The sequence below is a fragment of the Populus nigra genome, chromosome 11 (assembly GCF_951802175.1).
Source record: "Populus nigra chromosome 11, ddPopNigr1.1, whole genome shotgun sequence".
In the NCBI taxonomy this organism is placed as follows: domain Eukaryota; kingdom Viridiplantae; phylum Streptophyta; class Magnoliopsida; order Malpighiales; family Salicaceae; genus Populus; species Populus nigra.
Genome location: NC_084862.1, coordinates 637,055 through 652,478, shown reverse-complemented (window position 1 = coordinate 652,478; position 15,424 = coordinate 637,055). Strand labels below are relative to the sequence as shown.

General features: G+C 30.9%; 2 protein-coding genes across 5 annotated transcripts; both read right to left on the bottom strand.

The window, feature by feature from the left end:
- Nucleotides 1-440: 440 nt before the first annotated feature.
- LOC133668279 (spermidine coumaroyl-CoA acyltransferase-like) lies at nt 441-2,106 on the bottom strand. The gene has a single exon (XM_062088054.1). It carries the CDS (start codon nt 2,058-2,060, stop codon nt 597-599), a length of 1,464 nt encoding a protein of 487 aa, XP_061944038.1. The 5' UTR covers nt 2,061-2,106; the 3' UTR covers nt 441-596.
- A 7,197-nt stretch (nt 2,107-9,303) lies between these two features.
- LOC133668766 (RNA-directed DNA methylation 4) lies at nt 9,304-14,296 on the bottom strand. 4 transcript variants are annotated; one of them, XM_062088756.1, is made up of 10 exons: nt 14,130-14,296; nt 13,933-14,019; nt 11,592-11,683; nt 11,387-11,440; nt 11,246-11,287; nt 10,453-10,601; nt 10,220-10,365; nt 10,015-10,099; nt 9,862-9,935; nt 9,304-9,768 (listed from the first exon to the last, which is right to left on the bottom strand). In XM_062088756.1, exons 1-10 carry the CDS (start codon nt 14,227-14,229, stop codon nt 9,536-9,538), a joined length of 1,062 nt encoding a protein of 353 aa, XP_061944740.1. In that variant the 5' UTR covers nt 14,230-14,296; the 3' UTR covers nt 9,304-9,535. The 4 variants fall into 4 exon arrangements, with proteins under 4 accessions (XP_061944740.1, XP_061944741.1, XP_061944742.1 ...); XM_062088757.1 differs by having other exon boundaries at nt 10,015-10,093; XM_062088758.1 differs by having other exon boundaries at nt 10,247-10,365.
- Between the last annotated feature and the right edge of the window lie 1,128 nt (nt 14,297-15,424).

Genomic DNA, 15,424 nt, shown 5'->3' with positions numbered 1-15,424 from the left:
ACTTTAAAAAGTAACTGCGATTACACTCTCAAACACCCTATAAAAGATACGTATTTTTTTATGAGAATAGTTTATTTTTAAAATATTTTTAGTTAAAAAATATATTAAAATAATTATTTTTTTATTTTAAAAAAAATTATTTTAAATATTAACATATTAAAATGATCTAAAACATTAAAAATATTAATTTAAAATAAAAACATTTAAAAAAAAACAAAAACAAAAACAATAGAGATTATAAAAGTTTGTGTGCCAGATATCATGTCAAAGCTTGTACAGGAAAGAATTTATTGCATGTTATAGGCTTGTTTTCATATTTAAAGATTATAAAAATTTATTTTAAAATTATCTTGAATTATTTATTTTATATATTTGTCTCTTCAATTGAATATATTTTTAAATCTTGTAATAGAAAGTTAATCTGCGCAGCGCAATCAAAGTAAGAAAAAATATCATCCAGATTCTTTTATACATTCCCCCCGTTTAGAGGCATGAAGTTGATGCATTACTTGGGCATGCATGATAATCAAAATAAAATTACAAGTTCTTAGCATAATTTAGATATAGTACATACATTATGTTTTGGTAATTCCAAATCAAATTAATATGGCAGGTTCAAGCATTGGAACTATAATATCATCATGATCAGTACCGAGCTGAGAGAGAGCATGCACCTCTTCCTTGAACTTGGGCATGACAGCTCTTGGGAGAGAAACAAACACTCTAACCCCACCTTTTGTTGAAGGATCCAAATTGCAAGGAGGCAAGAAAATACACAAATAGACAAAACCAAACATCTTCAATGGCACTGGTATCATGTTCGCTAAGCCTTTCCATCCAAAATCTAGTTCCTCGAGTAGACCTAATTGTCTCCAATCAGTCAAAACCATGGATGCACCGTTATCTGAATCAATCTTGAAGTTCAGCTCCCTGACCTTGTCCAACATGCTTATTTGGCTCCAAATGTAGTGAGCATTGGAAGCATGTTTCTTGCTCTCTTTGATGAGCTTGGCAACCCTAGATAATGGTCCTTCGTTGAGGTCCTTCCCCGTCATGACCAGATTTGAGCCCACAAAAGCATTTCCATAGTATCCACTCGGCAATGGTGGATTCAAAAGGTGCCTTATTCCCATAGCTAGACAGAACAAGGTGTTTCCATCTGGGTTTAATTTGAAGGCTCTAAATCTTGATCTCCAGATATAAGCACCAAGAACTTCGATAGTAGTGAAACTTCCTTTCATCTCTTCATGATCTCCACACTCCTTCATGAGACTCATTTTGAGTCTTTTTATAGTCTCAGCTTTCACAAAAAAACATTCATGCAGAATGTCATTTGTTATCAAATACGGTGAAGATGCCAGAGAATTCTTGTCCACAGGAGATTGGAGAGGTCCCTGAGTAGACTTCGCTACCAGTCTCTCCCTCTCCCACACAGGTTTCACTAAGGGCTCACTTTTACCACTAGCAAGTTCAGCCAAGGCTCTAAACAATTGTGATGCACCAAACCCATCACAAACTGAGTGTGATAAGCCCATTCCTATTGTGAAACCCCCACATGGAAATTTGGTCACCTGAAACATCAGAGGGTGGTAACCAAAGTCACTCTTTGATGGAAAATCAAAGACAAGTTCTTCGGCAGTTTCAACATCAATCCCATCTAGGTATTTAAGAGAAGCAAGCCTGCAATTTGCTGTTGCCTCTAAGAATGGCACACCTTCACCATTGCAGTTGATATAAAGTTTTCCATCACTACCATCCCTCTTCAGCTTTCCAGCTAGAGGATAGTAATGAACCAAAACTTTAGATATTGCATCTTTAATTACACGAGCAGGGTCTGCTTGGCCATCAAGTTTTGATGCAAGATCATGGTCAGCACTGCCATTATCAGAAGAAACAGAATTTGCTTTGTACACATAAACACTATGACACACAAATTCAAGGTTGGGATCGTTGTCGATAGTAGAGAAAGAAAGGGTCTTTGAAGGAGTTGGTTTTGCTGGTTTAACAAGCACAACATCTTTTCTATCAAGCAAAAGAGGTGCACGATGGTGGGTTTCCATTTTGGAGTCTTGAAGTGTGAATGAACTTAAGCTATGCCATCATCACTTATATAGCCTTGAACCCTAAGTAATCACTAGCCTTATCCATTTTAATTATAATAATATCAATGGTATTATCATTTCCAGGTCCCCATCCCACAAAGAATTTCAAAGAATGCTGTTGATAGGGTTTGAATTTAGGACCTGGCTTAGAAATCTTGAAGTTGAAATCTTAGCAAACTCATTGCTTTGAACTGTAAGCTGCACCCAACCATCCAAAAGATAAATTGTACACAAAGCAACTGTTAAGTGCCTACCACAGAAAAATGCACAAGGAAAGCACGAGGATTTTTCACTACCTAGTATAGATGCTACTATTATAAGACCTGAGACTCGAGACCTAAATTGGTTTAGGTTAAAGAAAAAAAATAAAGGAATGGAACTAGCCTCGCCTAGTTATAAATTTAAGTTTACCTGTCGCCTAGTTCATCCAGGATAAAACCCAATTAAAAAACCTATTGATTTTCTTCTCTTTTTTTTATTCGAACAATATTGTTTTGAAGTTATTTAAAAAAAAATAGATCAACTTAGGACTCAAATCTTACCTCAAATTGACCCTAGAGTCAGATTTCATAACTATTTAATAAAACTCTAAATTACATGGTATTTTTATTGTAGCAATAGACATTAGACATAATATAATATGAATTGCTATAATAAAATTATTTATTTATTTTTTAGTGGGAAAAAGTTAAGCCTTGATGTTGGTTTTTTTTTTTTTGGTTTTTTTTACTGGTCTATTGGTCATTAAAAGATTATTTTGAGGTGCATATATGTGTTTTTTTTATTTTTTTTAAATGGTAAAAATATTATTTTTACCTCCAACGTCAATAAAAACTAAAATTATTGACTAAAGGTTTTGTTAACTTTTTACAAGTTTTTTAACAATAAAAATACTTATTTTCTACCAGGAACAAAAAATTGTTAGGTTGTTGGACATGATTTTTTTCGGTTTTTCCATTGTCCATGTACAGGACAAGTACGAATTTAACCTTGGACCAGACAAAAAATAAGTTTTGCATTTAGGGTTTTTTTAGTTTTCACTTTCACATGGGTATTTTGTGTAATTAACAATGTCATGAGTGGTGTTTTTGTATTTTCATGTTTACTTTTAACTATTTAAATCAAAAAAATTCCGGCATGTGTTGATCACGTGCCAGCGAGTGGGCGGTATCCGCGTCATTCAGACAACTCTTGTGATACCACCCGATAGCCAAATTTGGCCTTATGTTGTCTCCTTAGATGTGCAAGTGTATCCTCTTCCACACAGAGTTGCACGTATCTGCTTATGGTGGTCGAATTATTATCGATTATTATTTTTCCTTTTTTTTCTCTCTCCTGACAGATAAAATACATTTTTATCCTCTTTGTTTGTTTTTTCAATTTCAACTTTCATTCTTTTAATTTCTTATTTCGTTCTTATTCCTTTTATAATTTTTTTTTGTTTGAAATTTAGTCCTTCAATTACACTTTCTCATATGTTTTATTTTTAATTTCAATCCTTATTTTTTTAATTTCTGATAACGTTCTTTTTCCTTTTATAGTTTTAGTTCTCATTCTTTTAATTTCTTATTCTTTTTAAAGAAGTTTTTTTCAATTTATCATTTTGTTTTGTTTTTAATTTCAATCCTCATTTTTAAATTTTTTTATTTGTTCTTATCTCTTTTATAAAAGTTTTTTTCATTTCAATTTAGTTATTCAATTACAAATCCTTAAATTTTTTTTTTCATTTCAGTTCTTATTTTTTAAATTTTTAGTGTTTTTTATCTGGCCATTTTGTTGAAGTTTCTTTTACTTTCAATTTCATCCTTCAATCAAAGTTTTTTTTTCAATTTAACCCTCATTCTTTTGATTTTTTTTCTTTTGTTAAAGCTATAATTTTCAATTCAATTTAACCCTCCAACTATAAATTTTTATTTTCCCTCTAATTAATGCTTTTCCTAGCCTTAATTGTTTTTAGATCCTTTTGTGATTTTTTTTATAGTTTCATCTTTCGACATTTGATTTGTCGAGATTTCAGCTTCGGGCGATCTTATCGTTCTACATTTTTTTTTTAATATTGATTTTTTTATTATCTTCAATTGTTTCAATAGATTTATCATAGTCTTATGACTTAGGTAACAGGTTTTGCATGTTATTTTTTAACATTAGATTTTTTAGAAATTGTTTGTTTGTGTTTGATTTTTCAAGATATTGTTTCTAAAAATAAAAAAATATTTATTTTTAAATAATATTGTTGATGTGTTAGGCCTTGTGTAATATTTTTTTTAAGGGCGTGAGTTTATTCAATCAGTCTCATTTGTGATTATTTTTTAGTTCATGAGTTTTTTAAGGTATTAATTTATCTTTTATTGATTTAAATAAAAAAGTTCACTAAATATAGTCAGGTAAATTTCTCACTCTGTTAATTTTTTTATATAAATATTTATCAATTTATTTAATTAGATTCAGTAAACACAATTAGATAAATGTCTCATTTTGTTAAATATTTTTTGTTTATTTATATAAATATTTATCAATTTATTTAATTAGATGCTTCCATAGTTTTTCAATTTATATATAATTTTTTTATATAAAAAAATATTAAAATAATCTATATAATTAATATTTTTTTAAAAAAGAATTACAACCTGGATGAGATAGCTAGTTTGATATATAGATAGAGTGCTTAAATTTACGACCTACGGTGATTGACACAAATTTGCCTTTCTTGGGACCGTACAAGTCCTGTGGTCCCTTAAAGGCTTAAAGTGGTTCTCCATCGTGAAGGTAACGCGTTTTCGATTTTTTCGTTATGGAATATTGTTTTAGTTTTTTTAATTTTTTTAAAAAATTGAAAATTAAAGAAAAGACATTTATAATCTGAAAATGAAAATTATTTTTTTAGAAATATATGTTTTTAATTCTTCATTAAAAAAAAACAAATCAAAAGTAGAGTTTTATAATTTCTAGATTAATTTTCAAAATCATCTATAATTTTTTAGATCCAAAACATCAAGTTTAATCTTATTAATTAAACTTGACTTAGTTCAATAAGTAAATTTGGTGGAATTTGACCGGATTTGAATTTTATATCAAAACTAGGTGGAACGTTGAAGATTGGAGATTCTACCTTGGTCTGAAGAGAGAGATAAGAGTGGAGAAGGAAGATTTACGTACAACAACAAACAAGAACACTTGATTTGGGACGTTTCTTGGGGGGTTTTTGTCTAAACAATTTAGAAGCTTTTGGGTTTGGATTTGTTCTTGGATTGATAATAATATATAGCACTGATGCTTTGTTTATTTTTTAAATAAAGACAGTATGATTTTGAGATGAATTATACAAAAAGGATATATAGTTTAGGTATTAATCGTAAAATTACTATCATATTCCTTTATAATCAATTGACAGTCAAGGGAGCATTGAATAATTTTTCATAGTTAATTAGCAGGACTAATTAATTTTTTTAACTAAGCCAGAGGAAAACTAATTTTAATCATTTTTTTTAATTATGTCAAACAAGTCCCTTATTTTTTATTTTCAAGAATTGATGACCGAGTTTCTTTAATTTTCAATAAAAAATATTCTTAGAACGAAAAAAAATAATCTGAAAGTAAGCATATTTCCTTGCTTTTTTAATGGCTGACAGCAATAAAGGCATAGAAGAGAATGTGTGTAGTGGAGATAGATGACTATAGAAACAATCCTGCCCACCTACAATATCATGTTGAGTTGAATTCTTGCACTAAATCATTAGATACTCTATAGAGACATCTTACCTCTTCAACACGAGTAGTGTCATTCATTAGATGCATCATTAGAGAAAGATTTCATTCTCCAAAAGACGGCATCCCATTTCTTCATCAGCTGTTCCCGATCGATCTCATCATCTGCATTATTTTTTCTGCACAACTACTGCCCTGCATACCTAACCTAATTCTAGCTTTGTTTAGGAGCTGATAGACGAAGCATGATGCAAGCATGACCTTCAGTACCCTCTGAGCTTGAGAATGAAAGCTTCTGCATCACAGGAAGAGAAACCAGAGGGACCATCCCTTTGTATGGATATTTTGATACCTGCAAGCAGATAAAGCACTATCGATTTCTCACATGCAGCAGTGCCCTTAGCATGCAGCAGATGGTGTGATTATACCGAAGTAGTGGGAGCATGATTGATCGATGCACTAGCCTGAAGTGGCAACAAGTATACATATGCTCTTGTGCACGATTCAAATTAAACTGTGTCCCCATGTGCACGCATGTGTGTTCATACATGAAATCGATACAGCAATTTAGGTTTTTGTACATTATTACGAGACTGGAAGTAATGATTTATAGACTCGAAAACATCGCTCACAAACATGGAGAAACCATACTAAATAGACACCATGTTGAAGTATCACGATTAAATATAGTTCAAGGCTCACTTATTTGTTGTCTTATCGGTACTATATATGTTGCATTGAGATTCATAATGCAAAGGTCAATGGAGTGAGTGCGCCAAAACAGTGGATTGGAATGTAATCTTTTGCTTGATTCTTTATCATTTGTCTTCTTCGATAAAGGTTTGCAAGTATGATTTTTCGTATATATCATTCACAGTGCTAAAGATATTCATCTCTGGATAAATACAAGCAAGAAACATGCAAGGAATGAAGTTTGATTTTAATGTTATTAATATACTGTAATTGAACTTGTTTCTATTTTTTTTTTAGTTTTTTATTAAATTTATTATGTTTCTTCCAGCTATTTTTATTAATAAATCAATTGATTATTATTATTATATATATAAAGAAAAAAAACAGCGGTCAATGGAGTTCGCTAAAATTAATTGTTTACATGTATATATTTATTATTGCAGAGAATATAACAACAATTGTAAGATTATAGCTAAAGACAATTTCTTTCCTTTTCTTCCTCACTCTATTGTGGTATCAAAGCCTACTGCGGCTACTTCAGAAAATCAATCTCCTTCATAAATATTTTTTACATTACAACCCATAACAATCCCCATTTTTCAACTTGCGGGAAAGTATTGAAGCCATATAATCAAAGCATAATGCTCAGTTATCTATTATATTATTAGTTATGTATTTATTACATTAGGATCCATAATACAAAGTTCATCAAGGCTACTAGGTTAATTGTCTACCCACACACTAGCTAGACTTGGTGTCTATGCTTGCCATGGGGGTGCTATTTTTTATTTTTATTTTTGCAAAAATGATGTTCAGGTGGTGAAATAAAGTGAAAAATAATATAAAAAATTAATTATGACAAATTTGTATTCGTTCAAACCAACCCAATATAATTTGTCAAATTGGTGATCTAGATTATGAGATTTGAATAACCTAAAAAAATAAAAAGGATTACAAAGCTTTTAATTTAAAAATAATAATTATGACTTAAATTATTAAACTTGAAGCAACCAATCTAGAAAAAATCAATTCTCAATCAATCAAATGTTAAAGAATGAAATTGAAAAAATAAATTTAATTATGCAAAAAGATTTTAAAAACATAGCAATTAAATGAATAAAGATTAAAATTAAAAGATAAAATAAATGTTATATTTAATTAAAGGGTGAAATTGAGAAAAAAAATTAATGTAGTAAAAGGACAAAAAAATTAAAAAGAATGAAAATTAAAATTGACATAGAAACGATGTTGTAATTAAAAGGGTGGAATAAAAAAATAATAATAACTTTTATAAAAAGACCAAGAAAAAAAATAAAAAAATAAAAAAAATAAAAACCAAATTTAAAAAATAATATCATCAATTTGAATTGAATGATTAAATTGAAAACTACTAAAACTCTTATAAAAGAGCAAATGATAAAATTTAGAAATATAAAGAATGAGAATCACATTGAAGAATTGAAGAATATGATATTTGATAAATTAAAATTAAAGGATAAAACTGAAAACAAATAAAATTTCAACAAAAAAACCAAGATTGAAAATAAAAAATAAAAAAAATAAAAACTGAAGTTGAAATGTCCACAAACAAAAAGGTCAAGCTATAATTTTTAGGAGAAAAAAAGAGAGAAAAATAATAAAAAAAAGTTCATCAATACTAAACTCAATCACCAACTGAGCCAAGCATCGCACCAACAAGAAAAAAAGACAACTATACTTCCAATGACACAACGGAATAACACTTTTGAATGTCAGGAGGCGCTACATACACACCCATTTTTTTATATTTTTAGCTAAATACAGATTTGCCAATGATATCATTTTCTAATTACTAAAAAGCAATTATGGAAAACTCAAAACAACCCTGATCTTAGGTTTAATTTTTTTTTCTAGGGTATTTTTATAGTTTCATTGTTCATTTGAATAATTTATTATTTTTTACTTTTTTGCAAATACCAAAGTGTCCATCAGTGTTATTAATAATAGAAAAAAATCATTGTGAAAATACAAATATACTCGTTGATGCCACATTTTTTTTTATGCTTTTAAAAGTATTTTAATTATTTTACTATAAAATCAAGATGGAAAAATATATATTTACTCCTGATTAATTTCTTTAAAAAATTATACTATAGAAAAAATTCTCAATACCCTTGGAAGCCAGCAATAACTTTTTTTTGTTGGATGGGTAAAACCATCATCACTACACCGATACACTGATCTAATGAACAGTGTTCTTCTCTCAAATTCTTTTCCTTGTTCTATCAAACCACATCTCTCAAATTCATAAGCTAGACAGCTTAATTTATATATATTATGGAAAGTGTAAAATAAAAGTGTGTATGCATGGTTTTCAAATTCATAGAAACATATTAATTAAAGAATTATTAGCGATTCATAGAAATATATTTGGCAAAGCATTACTCGTAACCATTCAAAGAATTCATTAAGTTGATGGCAATGCGAAGGATGCAGTCGTGATCACGCAAAGCATCGACATCAGAAGAAAATTCGTTAATCATTCTTAGACAGGCAATGCTATGATCTGCGGACGACACGATGCTGTCCATCGAAACGTCATTCACACAAGCAAGAATGCTTTATGGCTAATTCAGTACGCAATCGCATATATTTTGAATGCTGTAAGAAGGGGATTCAGAAAAGAAATAGATTACCTTAGCGAAGCACAAGTAGAGGGTTGTTTACCTTAGCAATAAACTTTAGGGAATCTGTAAGCATTAAAACCCCAAGTCAAGGTTCTCCAACCAAGGATCAAAATATGAGCATCAGAGGGTGCTCAAGGTTACCTAGGAAAACTAGTAGAGCATTCTTTTCTCACTAATCAGAACAAAGAAATTCGGTACATCTCCAAAGTTCTGTGGCCACAGTGTCCTACATTCTATGAGCATGTCCCTCTACAGTTTACCTTCACCAGTTTGCGTGGAGCGTATATGCATTTTCTTTCCACTGCAAGCACAAAATCAAAGAGACAATGACGGGGATCTCAAAATTTTGTTTCACTGAACAAATCACCTTCAATCTTCATCATCACTGCCATATTCACATTCAGGATAATCAAAGTAACTTCCGTGATCATCAAAATTGTCAGCGTCATCATATTCTGAATGCTTAATGCTGGGAGCATCACTTTCCTCCTCCTCTTCCTCTTCCTCCTCTCTTTCAGATTCATCAAGAGATGCTTCACTTTCTGATTCATGGTCATCTAAAGATGCTTCATCAGGATAATCGTTTCGTGGATGATCTTCAGCTGAGAACCACAAATAGGAAAGGGTAAGGAAGTACAAAAAGAAGAAAGAAGACCATTTTGAACTTAAGAAAATGACAGTAGTAGAAACGATACCATTTGAATCATCAGTGTCATATTCTGACTCATCATCTGGGCCATCATAGAAATCCTCTTCCTCAACTTTTACCCTGAACCAAAAATATACAGGTTTACACGAGAAAACAGGCTACTAGTCTCTATATCAAATACAAAATATGAAACACTTACAGAGGAAACGGGCTAGCAGTCTCTATATCATTTATGTCCATGTCATCCTTCACAGTGTAATAGTCATACACATAATCATCTACATCTTATTCATAAGAACAAGACCACATCAAACAATGCTGAAGAACATGAACAATCATAACCAATCCTAATTTTAGAGATGGGTTTAAAACTCAAGAGATAAGGAAATGAATCAGCAAAAGACCTAATGGGATTGCATCGAAAGCAGAACCTTGATTGGACAAGTAAGCATGGATATCAGATTCGACTTCTGCAACAGCACTTGGAAGAAACTCTCTTAGTAGAGGAAGATAGCTGGATAGAATCTTCTGATCCTCCAAAGATGCAACTCTGTATTACAAACATTGAAATTGAATTACTTGCAACTGAGGTTTGGACATTTAAAAGACTGATGAATTCCATGGTGACATAACTTACTCAAGCTCTTGCACCTCATTGAAACTTTCCTCAACACGAACAACATCATAAAAACTACATATATCATGCAGTGCTTTATCTTCTGATGCCCCTTTGTCTCCCCTTCGGCTTCTCCAAATTTGCTCAAAACGAGCATCCGATGCCAATACCTACCAGAATGTGGTGTTGGGGGATGTTATATGACCATGTATGTCAGAGAAACAGAAAAGGAGTTTGCAACTATGGTAAAAAAGTGCTATACTGTACATTTTTCTGGTATCAGGAGGCAGACATGCACAATCCAGCCAAATTTTTGGGAAAAACCAGACTTGGGTAAAATAGTAACTTCTTTGGCTGATTTTCAGGTCTAATAAGACCCACAGTTGAAATGACATTAAATCTCAGTTAAAAAATCCTCTCATAGAAGTCTCAGGTTGTGTTGATCGTGAGAAAAGCAGAGATTACAGCAGAGGAGTGACATGCATTTCCTAGTCTGTCATCACATATATTTCTCTATTACTATTTCATGAACTTGATGTACACAGATCTCATTTACTAGAAGCATTAGTACTCTAGAAGAAATTAAAGGATACAATTCATCAATTTGCATATGTTCAGAGTGAAGCATATGTATTGCAATTTGCAGCTGAACAGTGACCATTGTTAAAAACAAAAATGAGACAGAGCAGTTGGATGGAAAACCAAAACTGATAACTGAAGTTGTAATGCACATAAATGCATCAAGGAAGATTGAATGGTTATCCTCAGAAAACATTTCCAATCAAGAACGAATTTTACATAAGTTGAAGTATACCTCTTGATTTCGTCTGGATCTTGACAAAATCTGCTCTTGTTTCTGCCAAAATTAAATTGGAAATGCACAAAGTGTTAGATAACGTAAATGTCTGAAAACCAGACTAAGAGACAAACTTTAACTGGTAGAAAGAGAACTTACACTGTACTTTTTAATGGTTCGTTTTTGTTCTTCAACTACATGAGCAGAATTAGACTGCAAAGGAACACCAACACATTTATTAAAAAGAGCAGTACAACAAAAACTAGACATTTGCAACAGAAATGAACAACCAAGTACTAAGGGCTGGTTAAAGAAAAACAAAAACAAGCAGCATATTCTGACACACTCATAGTTCTATACTAACCGCAAATGATTGTACTATCTCCATTGTAGTTTCCATGCTAGTAACTGTCTCAACATGCTTCACCAAAACCTTCTTAGCCTTCAATTCCTCCACTATAAAAATCACCATAAAAAGATATATATACCAAAAACCAATGGTCAAAATCACACCAATGGATGGTAGTAAATAAATAAAAAATGATTATTTAACAAAAAAGAAAAGGAGAACAAACTATCTGTTAATTTAACTAACTTAGTTTCATAAATTTGCAACTCAAAATCTTGTGTAGAACATCATACATTACAATATGATCTTAGCTCAAAAATTGCAATCACAATCCATCATTCCCCAATTAAAAAAAAAAACAAATCTTTTACAGTCCTTCAATAGTTAACAACTTCCATTCAACAAATATGTCACAAAATTACAAGTCCTCAAAGCTTCCTTTTTTTCCATGAATCAGAATCAAAACTGTAGTAACTTCCTTTTTCCTACAGTGTCATTAAAAAAAACCCTAAAGAGTTACCTGCTTTTAAATCCTTTTATCAACACTTTTAAATTTTTTTTTTTCTATTTACAGACATGGCAAGATAGAACCTTTTTGTTTTCTTAGTATTTAATATATGGAAATATGATTGCTGTGCACTTAAGTTCCTTGTACACATAGGCAAGTCCAAGTGCCCACCATAGAACTGCCTGAGCTTGCTTCTGTTTTACTACAATATATATTAAGATAAGGTTAAGATAAGATTGCCAAGTTGTTTGCTAATTTGGACAGGAAAATTGATCTAGAATGACATGCTAATTTGGATTGACTGCTAGAATCTGATTCAATTTTAATTGAAAAAAAAATAATCATTTGAAGTTTATTTATCAAAACCAACCAAACTTCATTACAATTTTAAAGTTCGATCACGTAATGAACAAGCTTATATATAGCCTGCAGAGCAGTGTTTGATAATTAGTTCACTGTGCTATTTTTGCTGATATTTAAAGCAGCTAGATAGTATTTGGATAAATACTATTGTAGTGCTTTTGCGACAAAAATGCCCAATAAAACTGTATTGTACTAAAAGTACTGTAAAATAGATATTACATGATTCTTAGCTCAAAGAACCAACAGTAGTATCACCTCTTTGGATGTAAAGTACAGAATTTGGGTTGCCCATTGAATTTTTTTCATACAGGGTATTTTTTTTTTAATCATATTTCCTGATTAACATGAAAGTTATGAGAAGGAGAGAGCCTTTGTTTGTGTCTATTTCTAACCCTCTCACACTTGTAATGGCAACCATTTTAGGGTCTACACTGCTAGGAGAAAAGTGGCACTTGCTAGGAGAAAAGTGGCACTTAGGAAGGTATTGATAACTATGTTTATTTATTTTAATTGATTTCCAACAGTGCCTTTATATTGTTAACTCATTTCTATAGTCCTTGCAAATTGAAGAGGTAAGATCTTGAGTTTTATTCTTGCACAAAAATAAAAGAAAAAAAAAATCCAAGTTCTAGTCATTTGTACCTGAGCCACATAAGAAAAAAAAGGTGCTATTTTCCCCATCCCTTCAAATCACAGCCTCTTTTCCCCTCCACCCCCACTACAAAGAAAACAGTACCATTTTTAAGTTTCTTCACTCTCTCCCTCTCTCCCTCTAATATAAACCCAAAAATCCCCAATTCTACTTCCATAAAAGTGATAAAAAAATCTTTTTCTCCTTGATCAAATCTCAGTCTCAAGGCTCTCAAATTCAGTTAGTTATCCTATCCAGCTAAATCCTATAACCTAAAGTTATGCAAATAAGTGTTAAATTCATTAACTCTTAATCCCTCTATCTCCTGATTTCATTAATAAAAATTAGAGATTTTTTTCCATGTATCAGATGTAACAGCTGCAACAGTATTAGGCTTTCTCTCAATGTTGTCTTTCCATCTTTTCAAATTCAAGGGCCTCATCTTTAGGTCTCAAACCTTCAAGCCAAGGCCTTTATTTTAACTAATTAATTATCTAACAAGAATAAAATCTATAATTTAATGCATTCACTTTTGCCTAGATTATGTATGCATGTGCTATTCTACCGTTCCACTCTAGCAAATGATACTCTAGCAACTGTTTTGGTGTTATCACCACTTATCACTGTTCCGTTTATAGAAAATTCAATACTAACTTCCTAGATTATGACGGTTCTACACAAGCCTGACCTGAAATAGATACAGTCCTAAAAAATTTCTGAAAAAAAAATTCTTGTCTAAGCTGTACTTCCTGGAATAAATAACTGAAGTCTTTATCTCTGAGAAAAACTATTAAATTTAGAACTTCTCCAAATCCAATTGATGATAACAAAAAGGAAAAAGGAAAAAATGTTACCTTGAACATCAACAGAGTTATTACTAATTGACAACTTCTCCAAGTCCAACATCGCCTTCTTCGTTGGTTTCTCATTGATTTCAAGCCCTATATGCCACATATGCGCACAAAATCAGTCAGACACCGAGTGATAGTGTGTGTGTGTGTGTGTGAGAGAGAGAGAGAGAGAGAGAGAGAGAGAGTTGTTAGTGACTTACAGAAGGCGTCGAGGCGAGACTGGTGAGCCTTCCGTTTAACCCTAACAACGACGGGCTTCGACTGAGGAGGATTCATAGAGGTTTCGCCGATTGTCGCCATGGAATTTAGGGTTTTGGCGGTGCGTAAAAGGAGGGAAATTGGGGATTGCAGCGGTTTTACTTATAACTCGTTTGGTATTGGTACTGTAGTAACTACTTTAAAAATATATTAAAATAATATTTTTTTTATTTTTAAAATTTAATTTTTATATTAATAAATTAAAATAATTTAAAACAATTAAAAAAATTAATTTTAAATAAACAATTAACATTTTTAAAAAACCTTTTCACCGCAAAAATAAACATAAAATGTGATTTAGGCCTATTAAAAATTATAATAGTGATAGTGGTTTAAAGTATTTTTTATTTATATTAAAATAAAATTTTTTAATTTTTTAAAAATTATTTTTAACATTAAAATAATATAGAAATATATTAAAAAATTATTTTAAATAAAAAAAATTATTTGAGAACGCACACAAAAATTTTGATGTGCCGATTTCTGGGCCTATTAAACAGGTCTCTAGAATTGGGCTTACAAGGCCCACAACCCAAAATCCTTATGACATGTGCGGATGATGCTGGCTACGTTGCTCCAATTCCATATTCATCATATTCGACACCGGTGTCTGTATACACACAAACCATGTCTTCTATGTATTATTATCAAACATGACTTGTGGTTTATGTAAATTAATTTTTAATTGAATATTAGACACACTTCATGTTCTCCCATTGGTGTATTTTTTTATTTTTTCATTTTTAAATTTGTTTTGCATTTTATATTTGTTTTGTATATTTTTTTTGTATATTTATATGGGGTTTCAAAATAGATAACAACCCCAGATGAAGAACTTTGTTTTTCTGAATTGAAGCAACGTTTTGGAGCGACCAAGAAAGTTCTATATATCTCTCAATAAGGAATTTATGAATTACCATGTGAATCTATTTCACCTAATTAAGTACTCACGTGAGCCATAGTAGCTACTTGTAATAAAAAAGAGCTTCTCGATATAACCTACAAACTAAATAATATTATCATGTATCATGTTTAATTAGAAAATGTTATGTTATAGAATTGTGTAATGAGGTTTTACTAGATAGACCAAAATTTTAAATTAAAATAGTTGTTTAATATATTATTCATTCTTCATAATTATTAATATTTATAAAATTAAACTTGAGTTGAATAAGAAGTTGAAATAAAAAAATTTTGTCTCATTAAATTTTTGTTTTTTAAACTTTATTCTCGGATT

Coding starts and splice junctions, on each gene's coding strand:
- LOC133668279 (XM_062088054.1), bottom strand. CDS start 2,060: ATGGAAACCCACCATCGTGCACCTCTTTTGCTTGATAGAAAAGATGTT.
- LOC133668766 (XM_062088756.1), bottom strand. CDS start 14,229: ATGGCGACAATCGGCGAAACCTCTATGAATCCTCCTCAGTCGAAGCCC. Junction 11,288..11,386: donor GAACCATTAAAAAGTACAGT/GTAAGTTCTCTT, acceptor TAATTTTGGCAG/AAACAAGAGCAGATTTTGTC. Junction 10,100..10,219: donor TTTCGATGCAATCCCATTAG/GTCTTTTGCTGA, acceptor CTTATGAATAAG/ATGTAGATGATTATGTGTAT.